The sequence below is a fragment of the Cricetulus griseus genome, chromosome 6, assembly GCF_003668045.3.
Source record: "Cricetulus griseus strain 17A/GY chromosome 6, alternate assembly CriGri-PICRH-1.0, whole genome shotgun sequence".
NCBI classification, from domain to species: Eukaryota; Metazoa; Chordata; class Mammalia; order Rodentia; family Cricetidae; genus Cricetulus; species Cricetulus griseus.
Genome location: NC_048599.1, coordinates 99,396,107 through 99,412,990, shown reverse-complemented (window position 1 = coordinate 99,412,990; position 16,884 = coordinate 99,396,107). Strand labels below are relative to the sequence as shown.

The 16,884-nt window shown below is 41.0% G+C and overlaps 1 protein-coding gene across 3 annotated transcripts; it reads left to right on the top strand.

Annotated features, from left to right (window-relative positions):
• Nucleotides 1–211: 211 nt before the first annotated feature.
• Hnrnpa3 (heterogeneous nuclear ribonucleoprotein A3) lies at nt 212–10,135 on the top strand. 3 transcript variants are annotated; one of them, XM_027420140.2, is made up of 11 exons: nt 212–365; nt 2,541–2,663; nt 2,748–2,894; nt 2,973–3,183; nt 3,710–3,799; nt 3,884–3,979; nt 4,067–4,147; nt 4,629–4,772; nt 6,176–6,298; nt 6,382–6,451; nt 6,541–8,426. In XM_027420140.2, exons 1-10 carry the CDS (start codon nt 360–362, stop codon nt 6,432–6,434), a joined length of 1,074 nt encoding a protein of 357 aa, XP_027275941.1. In that variant the 5' UTR covers nt 212–359; the 3' UTR covers nt 6,435–6,451; nt 6,541–8,426. The 3 variants fall into 3 exon arrangements, with proteins under 3 accessions (XP_027275941.1, XP_027275940.1, XP_027275939.1); XM_027420139.2 differs by lacking the exon at nt 6,541–8,426 and adding an exon at nt 9,138–10,135 and having other exon boundaries at nt 281–431; XM_027420138.2 differs by having other exon boundaries at nt 281–431; nt 6,541–8,427.
• The last annotated feature ends 6,749 nt before the right edge of the window (nt 10,136–16,884 follow it).

Genomic DNA, 16,884 nt, shown 5'->3' with positions numbered 1-16,884 from the left:
AAAGAAAGGGAATAGGCCTTTCTCTGGGCGGACGCGCGGTCACGCGGCTTTCTCCCGACGTGGGCGCTTGCCATTGGTCGAGCTGCCGCTGACGTACCTGACGTTGCCTGGCGCGAACCGCGGCGAGGGCGGCGCTGCGTTGGAAGTTGGTGAGGCGCGCGCGCTCCCGCGGCTCGACCAATCCGGACCCGCCGCTCTCGGCCCGCCAACCCGCCCGTCCAGTCGCGCTCCGCTTAGGCGTGACTCCGCCCCCGAGGGGCGGGCGGCGCGCGGAAAGCGCGTCACGTGATGACTAGCCCCGCCTCTTCCTCTCGGTCCCATATTGAACTCGAGTTGGAAGAGGCGAGTCCGGTCTCAAAATGGAGGTAAAACCGCCGCCCGGTCGCCCCCAGCCTGACTCCGGCCGTCGCCGCCGCCGCCGGGGGGAGGAGGTATTAGGGGGAGAGCGGGGGGTTGCTGGGTAGTTGCCGGCGTGGGGGGGCTTTGGCTCGATGGGAGCGGGGAGGCCGGGGGAAACCGGGACGATCGTCCCGCGCTCTGCGCTGAGAGGGCGGTGGGAGGGGGAGGGGAGCGGGCCTAGCGGCCCCATCGAGGCCCTCGGTCGGCCTGGCCCTCTCGGTCGGCCGCACCAGCAGCCCTCGGAGACGCGGCGCGGCCGGGGAGGTGGTCCGCGGCCGGGCGAGGATCCCGAGGCCTGCGCGGCCTGACTGGCGAGGCCGCGGGCGGCATGGCGGGCCTCCGCGGGAGCGGTTGGGAGGAGGCGGTGGGGGAGGGGAGGAGCACATCCGGGCGAGCGAGCGAGCAGGCGGGCGGCGGCCACATTGACATTGATCCGCTGCCGCGTTACGAAATGGCGCATTGGCCCGCAATGGCCGCCGCCTGGTTACGCCGCCAAGGAGGAGTGCGTGGGATTGGAGGGAGCGGCGAGAGGCGGCCGGGCATTTTGCCGCAGATGGCCTCGAGCCTCGGGGCGCGGTGCTTTCCGCTGGGGTGCTGCCTGCGCGTATCTGGGCCTTCGGGCCTCCTCGGTGACGGCAATCCGCGCAGATCTCCGGCCGGATTTTCTCACCGTTGATTTGGGGATACATTACTGAAATGCTTGCTGCTTTGAGGTGCTTCCTAACCCGCTAGTTTCGCTCAAGTGTTTGGAATGAAAGTGCTTATGGCGTCTGGTGGTTGAAGGATTAACCATTTCAAGGATTTGCGTGTAGATAAGTGCTAATTTGGAGCTTAATATCTTACCGATTTAATTTCTCGTGGATTGGCACCGGTTGTGGTTTCCTGGATTTTGGTTTTAGAGAACTTCGACCACAGTCAAAATTTCACGACTACGAGGATTTTTTTGTGTGTACGGAGATGTTGTTTTTGTGTATTGTCAATTGCGTTCATCCGAGGCTTGAATAAATGGGACTACGTGAATTAAAACTTTGGGCAGTTGATCATTTAACGTGTTTCTAGTATGTGGCAGTATTTAAGTATTGAATGCTTTAATTACTACTTTAGAAGATTGAAGAAGTTTTTAAATGTGATTGTGAGTCTCCTTTAAGGATTTGTGTTGCATTGTTTTAGTGCGTGCATTAAAAGCAATTCATTTGAATGTTAAAACCTTCCAAATGAAAAATTCATACCAGATATTCTAAGTCAATACGGTTTTGTGCTTACTTCCTTGGGCAGATGGTATATGCTATATGTGACAAATTCAAATTATATACTTGTGAATATCGGTGTACTGTTTGAAATCATTTAACTATATGATGTAAATGGGCATCCACCAAGTTAAATTGATTACAGAAAGCTAAGTAGTGCAACTAGGTGTAATGATGTACACCTGTTACCCTAGCACGTGGAAGGCTGAAGTAGGACTGCCTCAAGGCCCAGTCTTGCCTAGCCTGTCCTTGAGAACCTCCCTCAGCAGCTCCCCTCTCAAAGCACTACGGGCCTAATCTTATCGCTGATTTGTATTGTTCTTGTGGGATATGCCTAGGAATGTCTTAGATAACTGATGTGCTGGAAATCTGAATCTCTCTCAATTTGCCACTCCAAACTTTTTAAGTTGCATTTCACAGATTGTGTTTTAAAATACGGGTTTGTTGCTGTTCCAGACTGAGGATAGTGAAAATGGCATGGGTTGAATAATGCTGACTCCTGGGTTCTTTTTTGTTGTGAATGACTTGTTACACACATCTGAAATACACCCCTAACATACACTTGTAGCTTTCAAAAAGTTATTTTTTACTCTGGGATTGTTTTGGGGTTCAGTTTAGTTACATAATGTTTAAAGTGACCCGGGGTACCATTGTAGTGGGGTTTTTTTGTTTTTAAGGCAACAACCCACCCTCTACATACTTAATAATGGCTAGGAACTGGATACATAGTCCAGGCTAGCCTCTGCCTCAAACGCTGAAATTAACTGGTGTGTATTATCATGCCCAGCGTAGAGAGCAGATTTTTAATTGGGAGTATTAATGATAGAAATTTTGAGACTCTTGTAACAATTTGCTTCAAGAAAAAATAAAACTGTATCGATCTTTTTTTCTCAGGGCCATGATCCAAAGGAACCAGAACAGTTGAGGAAGCTGTTTATTGGTGGTCTGAGCTTTGAAACCACAGATGATAGCTTAAGAGAACATTTTGAGAAATGGGGCACACTTACAGACTGTGTGGTGAGTCCTTGGGGTGAGGATTGTCTTAGGAAGGGATGGGGACCTATGAGACTATTTAAATACTTTCATTTGTTTATTTTATAGGTAATGAGAGACCCCCAAACAAAACGTTCCAGGGGCTTTGGTTTTGTGACCTACTCTTGTGTTGAAGAGGTGGATGCTGCAATGTGTGCTCGGCCACACAAGGTTGATGGGCGTGTGGTGGAACCAAAGAGAGCTGTTTCCAGAGAGGTATTTTAATAACATGTTGTATAATGCATGGAACTGTGAGAGTTTGGTTTTTTTGACTTAAAATTATTTTATTTGCAGGATTCTGTAAAGCCTGGCGCCCATTTAACAGTGAAGAAAATTTTTGTTGGTGGTATTAAAGAAGATACAGAAGAATATAACCTGAGAGACTACTTTGAAAAGTATGGCAAGATTGAAACCATAGAAGTTATGGAAGACAGGCAGAGTGGAAAAAAGAGAGGATTTGCTTTTGTAACTTTTGATGATCATGACACCGTTGATAAAATTGTTGGTAAGTAACAGTTGCAACATAAATGATTTTTATTTTCTACTGAATTCACTAACTTACACTTCGTGAAAGGTGTAAAAGGATGTAATTCTAGTTTTCAACTTTCATAATGCTGTAACCCTTAATATAGTTCCTCATGTTGTGTTGACCCCTCCCCAATAACATTTTTGTTTCTACTTCATCACTGTAATTTTGCTGCTGTTTTGCTTATCTGATAATGTGATCCCTGTGGAGGTTGAAACCCATCTAGATTAACTTTTCTTGGCTGGGCGGTGGTTGCCCACGCCGTTAATCCCAACACTTGGGAGGCAGAGGCAGGCAGATCAGGTTGGTCTATAAGGCCTCCAAAGGCCACAGAGAAACCCTGTCTCTGGAAACCCCACTACCCCCAAAAAAACATTTATTCCCCAAATATCCTCTTATTCCCTTCTCAGTCTATCATTTTAATTAATTGCATGGCAACAAGGGTTTCACTTTGGTTTTCCAAACAAAAAAATAACTTTGTGGTTTTTTTTACTTAAACTTACAGTTCAGAAATACCACACTATTAATGGGCATAATTGTGAAGTGAAAAAGGCCCTTTCTAAACAAGAGATGCAGTCTGCTGGATCACAGAGAGGTAAGTAGGATCATATGCACATAAATAATAGACATGAACAGTAGTTGAAAGATTTTGAAGTTTTTACTTCAACATGTGTTACAGGTCGTGGAGGTGGATCTGGCAACTTTATGGGTCGTGGTGGAAACTTTGGAGGTGGTGGAGGTAATTTTGGTCGTGGTGGAAACTTTGGTGGAAGAGGTAAGGTGCTTGTTTTTAGTATAATGCATCATAAATTTAGTAGTCAGTTGAAGGTATCATTTTAATTCAAACTTTGATTTTCCTCAGGAGGCTATGGTGGTGGAGGTGGTGGCAGCAGAGGTAGTTATGGAGGTGGTGATGGTGGATATAATGGATTTGGAGGTGATGGTGAGTATTTAAAGACTGAGTTTTGTCTTTTAATTTCTGCATTGCCAGGAATCCACATAGCCTTTTGCTAGTTAGAAAACTTAAACATAGATATGATAGCGTTTTAACTGTTTTAAAAGTGTCATACCTTCCAGTCCTAAAACTTTGAATGGATTGAAGTATAGTTCATAACTAGAACCACAGAAGAGGAAGCCTCTTCCCAAGGATGGAAGTAAATATTAACTTGTTATCTTCTGGCAATAAGTTTTATTTGTATCAGCAGTTGAGCTAAAATTGCTTTGTGTAAGGCTATATTGTCATGAGTGAAAATAAAAACTGACTTGTTTGAAAGAACAAAAACACTCATCTTAAGTTTTACCCATCAAGATTGCTTGGCTCTGACTAGATTTGGAATGTTAAATCTGTTCAGTGGTTCATTGCCAGTGATGGTGTAGTATTTGGCCTTCCCTGAACATTTGTTTCTGTGTCGCTTTCTTTTCAGGTGGCAACTATGGTGGTGGTCCTGGTTACAGTAGTAGAGGAGGCTATGGTGGTGGTGGACCAGGATATGGAAACCAAGGTGGTGGATATGGTGGTGGTGGAGGAGGATATGATGGTTACAATGAAGGAGGAAATTTTGGTGGAGGTAAGTTAACAGATGTTTGAAGTAAATACAAATTAGCATTTAAATTAGTTCTCTGCAGTGCTTGGAAATGTTTAAAGGATACACTGGCAAAGTTTTAAGTGTTAAATAGCTATATTAAAACACATCTCATCCATGTAAACTTACCATGTCCATTTTTAAGTTGTGGAAAAATGGGCACTGCATACATTTCACAACTAGAAAACAATTTTTAAGGTATGTATACAGGGAGATCTTGAGTTCTAGATCACTGTGTCTTAATCCCAGCACTCAGGAGTCAGAGGCAAGTGGAGCCTGGCCTACAAACCTAGTTCTAGGACAGCCTCCAAAGAGAAACTATCTTGAAAAACAAAAACAAAAAACCCAAAGCCAAAATAAAATAAAGGTTTCAGTGTAGGATTCAATGCTGTTAAGGCATATTTACAGGTTGTTTTTTTGTTTGTTTTTGTTTTGGAGACAGGGTTTCTCTGTGTCTTTGGAGGCTGTCCTGGAACTAGTTCCTGTAGACCAGGCTGGTCTCGAACTCACAGAGATCCACCTGCCTCCTGAGTGCTGGGATTAAGGCATGCACCACCAACGCCCCGCTTTTTTCTTTTTTCTTTTTTTTTTATATTTACAGTATTTTACAAACCTCATCACTATTCCAGAAATATTTTCATCATTCCAAATAGGACTTTATTATAGCCCAGGTAGCTTAAAATATGTATTAGACTCTGGCTTTGAACCTTCTTGGATCCATTTCCCAACCACACCAGCAAATTTGATTTTTAAAAATGTTTCTGCAGTGTTAAAATGTGTATTGTAAATTGGTAAAAAGGATACTTACTAATTATAATTAGTAAATTACAAAGGAAGTTTTTAAAATGTGGTTTGTTGCTGGGTTTTTCCTTAACTCTTGGATACTTTGAAACTTGGTAAATGGGATGTGTAAGTTGTTTGAATAGGGTAGTATATCAGTTCATGGAATGCTTTGAGTGTTACTGTATTATGTATCATGCTACATACTATAGCATGGGTTATGCACAATTATTAAGGTAATATGATCTTTGTTAGGGAACTGTTGAACCTAACTCATAAATGTGCTTTTTGATGGTCTAAATTATGTGGTAGGAGTGTGTATGTAGGATATAATGGCAAAGGAAAAAAAATAGATGTTCCTCAGGCTGAAGTGTGGAAATATAGTCTTCTTGATTGATGTGTTTCACTTACTATGCCCTTTTTTTTTTTTTTTTTTTTTTTGGATTTGTTTATTAAATCACTTGGGCTTATGGTAATGGAGTTTAGTACCTAAGGTCAATGTTAAATCCTTGCATTAAAATAATTATAATACTTGGCTTCCATGAGTTGAAATAAAGGGGTAAATAATTATTTTGGAAAACTATAAATAAATATCTTTGTGATTTCAGGTAACTATGGTGGTGGTGGGAACTATAATGACTTTGGAAATTATAGTGGACAACAGCAATCAAATTATGGACCCATGAAAGGGGGCAGTTTTGGTGGAAGAAGCTCAGGCAGTCCCTATGGTGGTAAGTTCTTTTTAATCAGAATTCTTAAGAGCATTCTTGGTTAATATTTTAGGTGTATTTAGAACTGTATTGTTATTTTTCAGGTGGCTATGGATCTGGTGGTGGAAGTGGTGGATATGGTAGCAGAAGGTTTTAAAAATACAGCAGAAAAGGGTAGGTATCTTAAATTTTTTTTAAATGATAAAAGAATATATGGAACTTGACTGAGTGTAATAATTTTTTTATCCTGTATTATTCAACAGGCTACAGTTCTTAGCAGGAGAGAGAGCGAGGAGTTGTCAGGAAAGCTGCAGGTTACTTTGAGACAGTCGTCCTAAATGCATTAGAGGAACTGTAAAATCTGCCACAGGAGGAACGATGATCCATAGTCAGAAAAGAAAAGTTACTGCAGCTTAAACAGGAAACCCTTCTTGTTCAGGACTGTCATAGCCACAGTTTGCAAAAAGTGCAGCTATTGATTAATGCAATGTAGTGTCAATTAGATGTACATTCCTGAGGTCTTTTATCTGTTGTAGCTTTGTCTTTTTCTTTTTCTTTTCATTACATCAGGTATATTGCCCTGTAAATTGTGGTAGTGGTACCAGGAATAAAAAATTAAGGAATTTTTAACTTTTCAATATTTGTGTAGTTCAGTTTTTCTACATTTTAGTACAGAAACTAACAAAAATGCAGTTTTGGAGGTGTTTCCTTGTGAGTTAACAAGTAAAGAAGATCATTGTTAATTACTATTTTGTATGAATTTTGCTAAAGTTAACTGTAAAGAAACACCTACTGACTTGCAATTTAGGGGGAATCTATTCTCCCCATTTCCAAATCTATGATGAATGGGCACTGACACATGGAGAGAATAGATATTTGTATGTTTGCAATGTGTGTTTTAGATAATTAGAATTGGGTAATAAAAAAATAGCATATTTGTGAATTTAATAGCATTAAGATTACTTTCAAATGAAAAAAGATCTCAAAAGTTCCTATTTGGGTTTTGTGCATTTTATTTCAAAATGTAATCATGATTTTAGTATGTTAGTTTCATTGAGTCCTAGCGGTGTTAAGAACATCTCCATTCCACATTTACCCTGATCACATTGAAACTCCTGCCAATAGTTTTGGGGTATAAAGTGTTTATACTACCTTCTACTAAAGGGTGGTGGGTATATTTCATCTCCCCATTTAATACTCTTTTAATACAGGACCACTAAGTCTGCTGTGTCTGAGCAAACTGGTGGATACCTGGTTTGTTCTGCTTTTCAAATTCAAAGTCCCAAAGCACATTATTCCTTGGTTTAGTTCCCCCAACACAAAACTTTTCAGAGCAGAGAAATAACAGTCACTCATTTGAACTCCTAACTGGCTGGCATGCTTTCCTGTTTATACCCTATACATTTTGCTGGATGATGAAGCCAAGGATAGTTAAGGTGTCATTGTCCATAACAAAGCAGCAGAAAATGTAGCACAGTTGCTTAGTGTGAGCACCTCACTTCCCAAAGACCTGAATTCAAATTTGGATAGTCCTGAATGCTTAAATCCCTAAAGAACACATGGTTATTCTTTGTATGTATTTCATCCTAAAACATGTTGGTGTTTGTTCAGAGACCCTGGTTGAGAAGAGTTCTAGATAATAAGGTCATATATATGAAAAATGTCTACTGTTGCGCCAGCTAGTGCTTAACAATTTCATTCAAGCCCCTAAGTATGTGCTCTGCTGTTGGCTTTCTTTGGCATTTGAACATTGAATTCAGTTTTTTACTTGGTTTTTGAAGTATAAGCAAAACAAGCAATAAAAAGGGGAATGGGGCGTGCTAGTGTTTGAATATGCTCTCTTGTTGCTCTAATTCTGTGCCTCTGTGCATTATTAATATTTGGATGCATGCAATGCTAGCATGGAACTTTGGTCTTCACAAATACTGCAGTTTTTCCAGAAAACACTCACAAAACAATAAATGTAATAGACAACATTCCATTTGTTAATGGGCATATGTGAATAAGCAGTGCAGAAAATAGGCTCATGTTAGAAAATGGTTACATCTTTCATAACTAAAAGTGTGATTATAAATGGACACTGTCAATGTTCAGTTTAAACTTGGGTACCTGGTCAAAATGCTTAGGAATATTAAAACAACTAAATTGTCTCAAGTCCTTTTATTCATATAATAAAGATTGAAAGAATTGGGGAGGTTAACATTTCCTGGTTTTGTTTGTGAAATTGTTGGACACAACCTTGACAGTATCCTTTAATGTCATGAGGTCAATTGTATTGTTAACCAATTTTTTATGTTCTGGAACTACTATAATAGTGAAACATTTTTTCAGTAAGTTGATGTTTACAACCTATAATCAGGTGAAATCTGTGTGTGACCTGTTTATAAGTTGTACTAGGTTAGCTTTTGTGAACTGTGGAAAAGTAAGCCATGAGAGCGATTTAACCAGCTTTAAAGGACCTAAGTTGTGCTTTTTAAGTACTGGATCAAAGGAAACCCACTAAGACAGGACTTCAGCAGCCTTTTGTGTATGGACAAGTCAGCATAAATACAGAATGAGAAGGCAGCAGCAACAGCTTCAACTACAGAGAAGTGGAGGCATAAGATACTATGGTGATAGTCAGCAGCTTTCCAAAAGCTAGTTAAATCTGCTTATTGCAACTGAAGTGTCGAAGAAAGTAGCAGGAAGGAGCTCCGCCCTTTGGAACATCAATGAGATAGTTGCCACAGTCGCTAGGTCTAGCATTTAGACCTGCAAGGAAGGGCAATAAGCATTAGGTAAGGCTTGAATTTGAATTTTTTCACTAATTAAAGAGTGCTTTTTTGTAAAGCAAGGTAAGAGTAATCTTTTTGATTTGCAGGTGAATGAGAACCCTACTTGCCTAAATGAGGAATGTCTTTCCTACCATCTTAAATACGAAGGTTTCTGGCTGGGTAAGGTTTGTAGCTCACAGTAAAACCTGATGACACCATTGGTTTCCCTACAAATCAATGCCACAGGTTGAAATGAAACATTACCCCCCATTAGTAGGTACCCTGGTAGAGTTGCCAGGGTTTTTTGTTTTGTTTTGGGGGGTACCCTGCTGAAAATGTTGTAAGACTTCAGGCAGTTACATTATGCAGTGGTCACAATAGGGTGTTTGTCTTGAGCCAAATGAGGCCTCTTCATGAGTACAACTCACTGTTAGTATCTGTGGTAAAATCAGCTTTCCCTAAAGGAAAAAGAGTCATGTTGGCCTTCCAGAAATAATTTTTGATGTATGACTTCCAGTAAGCTGTCCCACCCTAGGGAAAATGGGGAACTTTCACAATTGCCAGAATACTTGTCTTCCTTGGGTCTCTTGCATACCAGTTCACAATTAGTGGGCCAGTAGGAGCAGTCAGTTTCTAGGTAGTGTCTGTCCCCTCCATCTCCTAAGCACAAAGGGTCTCACTGTTGTCCTGGCCTGGAACTCCATACACCTGCCTGTCTCCCAAATGCTGGGATGATGAGAAGGTGCCTAATTGTCGCTTATGTTCCTTAAAAAACAAAACCCAAAGAACAGTTTGCATTACTATTCAAATAAGTTGCTGATAAGGGCTATATTTTGCTTCCTTCATAGGGCTTTGAAAACTGCTTAATTCAGGTTACTTTTTAATACTTTCAGAGGACAAGTTTGCAAAATACTGGTTAGAGTTTTCCACACAGGGATGCCCTATATCAAGTTTGCTTGGCATTTCAATGAGGACTGAATTTATACAAACCATAGTTATCAAAGTAAGGTAACAATCTTTCGATGGTTCCTTCATACAGATGAGATGAAATACAATTTTTAGCAGGAATTCCATTTCCTTTCTGAAATAAAATGATTCTACTTAATGTTCCACTGTCATTTCTGCAAAAGCATTTTACATACAAAACAGGAAACAATTGAGGGTGGCTTTGATTTTTGTTTGACCTGTAGGATACTGCTCCCAGTTTACATGTCTAAAAGCTGCATTCACACATCTAAAGAGAGACCATGTTAAAAATCTGGAAAGGGCTAAAGAGAAATGGGCTTGGTTCGCAAGGGTTTTATTGTGTTAACAATTCAAAAACTAATGATAGTATCAGTAATTGGCATGTTAAGTGGTAAGCACGGGGTAATATATACAGGGTGCTGTGAGGACTGGTAGTCTATTCAAGTATTCAGTTTTAAACATTTTTATGACAGCAGCGGTGGCCTGTACAGGATTCCATTGTTTCATTTGTAGTATGATGAAATGTTACAGAGATGACTTTTTCATTAAAATATTTTTAGAAATGTGTCTGGTTTTTATCACTTTCCAATATTCCTTTGACTCAGTCATGTGTGAATTTAGACAATAACAGAATGAAGTTTGGGATGAACCTTGATATTTTTAAAAGATGTAATCTGAAGTAAAAACAAGTATATGGCTACTTAATTCAAGGGCAACATGTAATAATTGGTGTATATGGAATTTATGGGCTTTTTGGGTGGTGGGTGAGATAACTAAAAGGCAGTTCCTTGGTTGGACATGAGGGTAACAGGGTCAAGAAGTTAACCACACATGACCCCCAAGTGAGTTGTGAATAAAATTCAGGGGAGGGTTCATAGACACTTCATGTACTGTTTTTATGTTGTAATTAGGAACCACAAATTGCCTTGCTTTAGTACTGTCCTGAAAATGACATTTTCACCAAAATACATTTTGCTATCCAGATGAAAACAGCTATAAAGTAGTACCTCTGCTTGTCTCACAGGTTCACAAGCATGCCAAACAGAAAAGATTGAAATCTATAATGCACTTAAGCCTACTATACCTTTGTTTAGCAAGATCAGCATCTTGTAAAGTTGGCATGACCATGTTGACCAAAGATTTTGGGGAAGTGCCAGTTTTGGTTATTTAGAAACAAGTAATGGTGGGGAGGTACAGAACCTCAATGGATAGTTCTGGGCACTAGAAGGTAAGCACACATTTGCCCATGCTATTTAGATCTTAGAAATTGTCAGTGAGCAGGTTCCAAGTTACAGGGATTTAAAAGGGGGGGGGGTAGTATTACAGGTGCATGCCTGTAATCAGCAGGAAGCAGAGGCAGGTTGAATCGAGTTTTAGGCCAGCCCAGTAAGTTCCTTGACAGCCAGAATTGTTTGCCAGGAACCTGTCTTAAAAAGCCAAATATGTATATGTGGCTGGATGGAAATGGGTGTTTTACAATACATTGCTTTTTGTGTAGCCATTGTATTTTTTGTTTTGTTTTTCAAGACAGGGTTTCTATTGCTCTGGAGGTTGCCCTGTAGACTAGGCTGGCCTCGAACTCACAGATCTGCCTGCCTTTGCCTCCTAAATGCTGGAATTAAAGGCATGCGCCACCAACGCCCTGCTGTAGCCATTTTAAAGTATTTTTCCTGCATGCACATTAGCATACCTGGTGTCCCTAGAATCCAAAAGAGGGCACCGTTCCCTTGAGATGGAGTTATAGAACTTTGATTTTACTATATGGGTGCTGAGAACCAAGCCTTTGTCTTCTGCAAGAGTAGCAGGTGTCCTTAACAGCTGAACCATTTCTCCTGCCCCCTTCCAGTTGGTTCTATCTGGACGTTATAATGGGTAATTTTCTTTTTAATGGACATTGTGTTTTCCTGTGTGGTTAATGGAAACATCATTCAAGCTTCAGATAGGTTCCCTGCTGTGAATTAATTCAGCTGTCTTATGTACTCATTTAATAACAATTAGGTCTGTTTAGTAGCTCATCAAGTTTAGATTGTGAGCTTAACCATGTGAGCTCAGACATTTTTGTTTTTGTTTTTTGTTTTTTTTCGAGACTGGGTTTCTCTGCAGCTTTGGAGCCTGTCTTGGAGCTTGCTTCGTAGACCAGGCTAACCTTGAACTCCCAGAGTTCTGCCTGCTTCTGCCTCCCAAGTGTGGGGATCAATGGCATGTGCCACTGCCTAAGGGCTCAGACAATTTGGGGGTGGTTTTGTGTTTTTCCTTGTTTGATATTGCCAACAAGATAGCATAAAATAATTGGGCTTAGGGTTGAATAGATGGTTTAGTGGCTGAGAATATTTGTTGCTTTTCCAGAGGACTTAGGTTTGATTCCCAGCACCTACATGGGACAGCTCAGCCATCTACTTTTTAGTCCCAAGGGATCCAACGCCCTCTTCTGGCACCAGGCACACAAGGGTAGACAGACAACATCCGTAGACAAAACTTAAAATATTGACCTTGGCAGAAAGTTGTGATTGCATGCCTTTAATTCTAACAGAGAGATGGGAGATGGGGACAGGTAAATCTCAGTTCCAGGCCAGCAGGGATTAATCAGTGACACTCTGGAAACATTTCTAAGAGTTGGGTTTGGTTTGTTCAGAGACAGCCTATTCTGGCCTCTATCCTCTGGCCAGAGCGTTCATTCCCAAACTGGGGTTATAGCCTTGAACATCTAATGCTGGCTCAATGTTAAACTGCATAAATGTGGGCAGTTTAAATGTTACCTTTAAAGTATTAATCAGGGGCTGGAAAGATGGCCCAGTGGTTAAGAACCCTGGCTGCTCTTCAAGAAGTCCTGAGTTCAACTCCCAGCACTCACAGGGTGGCTGAAAATTGTTTGAACTGTAATGGGATTTGATACCATCTTCGGGTGTGCAGACATGTAGAAAAAGCCCCATGTTAAGTTATCAAAGTATTATCTGGCTCAGCAATAGTTAGGTGCTTTATACATTAAATCCTGATTTCATTTGGCCGGTTTTAGATCTTTGAAGTTGTTGCCTAATGATCTTTGAGTTTCCAACAAGCCAGTGATCTAAACTAAAAGCTAAAGACATCTGGGTAGCGGTGGTGCATGCCTTTGATCTCAGCACTCAGGAGGCAGAGGCAGAGGCAGGTAGATCTGAGTTCAAGACCACCATCCTGATCTACAGAGCTAATTCCAGGACAGTTAGGGCCGTTACACAGAGAAACCCCATGGGTAATAATATTGTAAGAATCTTAAAGGGAATGTTACCTCACCCCCGCCCGAGACAGGGTTTCTCTGTGTAGCTTTGGAGCCTGTCCTGGAACTAGCTCTTGTAGACCAGGCTGGTCTGGAACTCACAGAGATCTGCCTGCCTCCAGGACAACCTCCAAAGCAATACAGAGAAACCCTGTCTTGAAAAACCAGAAAAAAAAAAAAAAAAAGAAAAGAATTTAAGTCATTAAGTTTTCTCTCAAGGGCTGGAAAGATGGCTCAGAGGTTAAGAGTACTGACTGCTCTTCCAGAAGACTGAGTTTAATTCCCAGCAACCACATGGTGGCTCACAACCCTCTGTAATGAGATCTTGTGCCCTCTTCTGACCTGCAGGCAGAACAGTGTATACATAGTAAATAAATTTTTAAAAAGTTTTCTCCCAATTCTCTTATCAACTGAAACTATTGACCTTTGTTTGTTTTTTTGAGACAGGGTTTCTCTGTAACAGCCCTGGCTGTCCTTTAACTCACTGTGTAGACCAGGCTGGCCTGGAACTCACAGAGTTCCGCCTGCCTCTGCCTCCCAAGTGCCAGGATTAAAAGGCATGTGCCACCATACCCAAAACTGCTGTCTTCTCAAGTGGGCAAAATATGTTCTAAATTGTTTATTATTATGAAACGGTTTCACAATGTATCCTTGGCTGGCCTGGAACTCTAGAGATCTGCCTGACTCTGCCTACTGAGTGCTAGAATTAAAGCTATGTACTATTACATCCAGCCTGGTAATCACATAAGTTGGGTGTAGTAGTATATTGAATAGACTCTCCCTATTCACTCAGAAACAGGTGGGGAAAAAAAATCTTGGATGGGTTTTAAGATTTTTAAAACAAGGGGGAATGAAAGTGTTTATGGCAGCCGGGCGTTGGTGGCACATGCCTTTATAATCCCAGCACTCAGGAGGCAGAGGCAGGCGGATCTCTGAGTTCGAGGCCAGCCTGGTCTCCAGAGTGAGTGCCAGGATAGGCTCCAAAGTTACACAGAGAAACCCTGTCTTGAAAAACCCAAAGAAAGTGTTTATGGCTCTTGCAGAGGACCCAGGTTTGATTCCCAGTCCCACATGGTGGTTTACAAACCATAACTCCAGTTTCATGGGACATGCAGGCAAAACCTTCATACATAAAATCTTAAAAAAAAAAAACCAATAATAAAAGTTAAGGGCAGGAGAGATGGCTTGGCAGTTAAGAGTGTGTACTGCTCTTGTAGAGGACTAGAGCTCAGTTTCTAGCACCCACATAAGATGGCTCACAACCACCTACCAGTCACTCCAGTGTCAGAGAATTTCAACACCCTCCTCCTGGTCTTAACAGACAACTGCATATAACCACACAGATACTCAGGCATACACATTGTTAAAAGCTTAAAAAAAAGATTTAGAATAGTGTTGACATAACCTCAAAGGTGTGCATTTTAGCCTACAGAATTGAACTAGAAACAATTCAAGAAAGATTTAAACATTTATGGGCTAGATTTACTATTTCAAATATGGAACAAACAGTTTTGGTTTTGATAATTGGGTATGCTGGTGTTCAGAAGATTTACATTTTTTCCTTTTTTTTTTTCTTGGATTTTTGAGACAGTGTTTCTCTGTGTAACAACAGCTCTGGCTGTTCTTGAACTCACTCTGTAGACCAGACCTCAAACTCAAAAAGATCTGCCTACCTCTGCCTCCCAAGTACTGGAATTAAAGGTGTGTGCCACCACTGTCTGGCTTTAAAATTTTCTTAAAAAGACTTTTTGTGTATGGATGTTTTGTGTGCATGCCTGTCTGTGTAACTGGTGCCCTGGAACTGCAGTTATAGATGGTTGTGAGCTGCCATTCATGTGCTGGAATTTGAGCCCATGTCCTCTAGAAGAGCGGTCAGAGCTCTTAATCAATGAGCCATCTTTCTAGCCTCTCTATTTGAAATTTTAAGCAATTGCATAAAGCACCACATAATGTAAATTTAGACACTGTAAAGTACTACGGTCAGTTCCTTTTTATGAATGGCAGAATCTTGTGAAACAGGACTGTGATAATGCAGATGGGCAGTCTATTCTGTGTGCTCCACATGGAGCTACTCCCAGGATTCCTGTCAGTTTCTTTGTCAATTGGAATAAAATGGGATCGTCTATCACTACCACACCTCCAGAGATGGACAGCATGAGAATTCATGACCAACTATCTTATGAATCCTAGAACAAGGTTTGAAGATGAACAAATAATCCATTTACAGATGTTTCCATCACAGATGAGACAAGTCTGAGTGCTAAAGTGAGTAGATGGAGGCATTTCTCTAGAAAATGACCAGAACAGGGTCAGTCTGGTGCCAGGGCTGTTAAGTACATGACTGGTCCCAGTTTACTGGTAGAACTCTTAGAGGAATGTTTATCAAGTCTCAAGTGCATCTCCAGGACCCTCTTCCTCAAATTTTATGTAGCCCTGGAACTGCTCAGGCTGTATGAACTTGAGATAATTCTCCCTCCTGGGTGCACAGCCACACCTAGCTCCTGACTCTTAAAAAGGCAATAAGCATGAATTACAGCGATTAGATGAAATTGAACTGGTGTTATCAAGTGTTTTTGTTTTAAAGGAATGCAAATTTTTAAGTTTTAGGGGCTTTGTTTTTATATCCTCTACATGTCTAATAGTCTCTATCTACACATGTGAGCCAGTTTTCCCACCATTAGAATTTCTTCATTCTTGTGTAACAATTCCTTGATTTTATTAGAAAATGATGGTGTATGCCTTTAACCCCAGATATGAGGAGGCTAGGGCAGGCAGATCTCAAGCTCAAAGCCAGCTGGTCTATAGAGTTCCAGGACAGCCAGGGGTACAGAAAAACCCTGTCGTGAAAGAAAAATGTAGTTGCATATACTAACTTCACAATTGGTCTCTCTGAACCCACTCCTGCCTTGTAGATTGCTCAGGTGCACAAACCAGAGGGGACAGGCTCATCTCCCACTTCAATCTTAGCCCCTGTCTTCTAAAGACTGCCCACTCCTACCATTTTCATAGCGGTTCTTCCCATCACTTCCATCTCTGTGGCTCAGCCTTGGTCTGCAGTTTTGTGTTATCATGCAATGCTCTAACAGTGGTTTGACCTACACCTTCAGATGTTACAAGCTCAGAGTTGCAATGGGTTTTACTAGTATTCATTTATTTGGATTTTTTTTTTTTTTTTTTTTTTTTTTGAGACATAGTTTCTCTTTACATAGCTCTCTGGCTATGTTGGAACTCTCTATGTAAACCAGGCTGGTCACGAACTCAGAGAGATTGGCCAGTCCCTGCCCCGAATTGCCAAGATTAAAGACATGAGCCACTAGGCCCTGTTCCCTGTTTTTTTGTTTTGTTTTTTGTTTTTTTAATAAAAACTGGTTTTCTCAATCTTTTTTCTTAACATTCCTAACCCCCCTTAGCAGGCATACCATTGCTGTGAATAAGCAAGTTTTCATGGGACATACACCATTTCCTTGGTAGGACAATCCTAGTAACTACATTTAGTATAGAAAGGGTTTATTTTTGCCTCTACCTCCAGAATATTGAGAATAAGCAGCATGTACTACCACACCTGGTTATAAAATGCTTTTGAATTTTCAAAACCATTCTGAAAGTGAAAAATAACCAAATGTGCTAAATGGGTG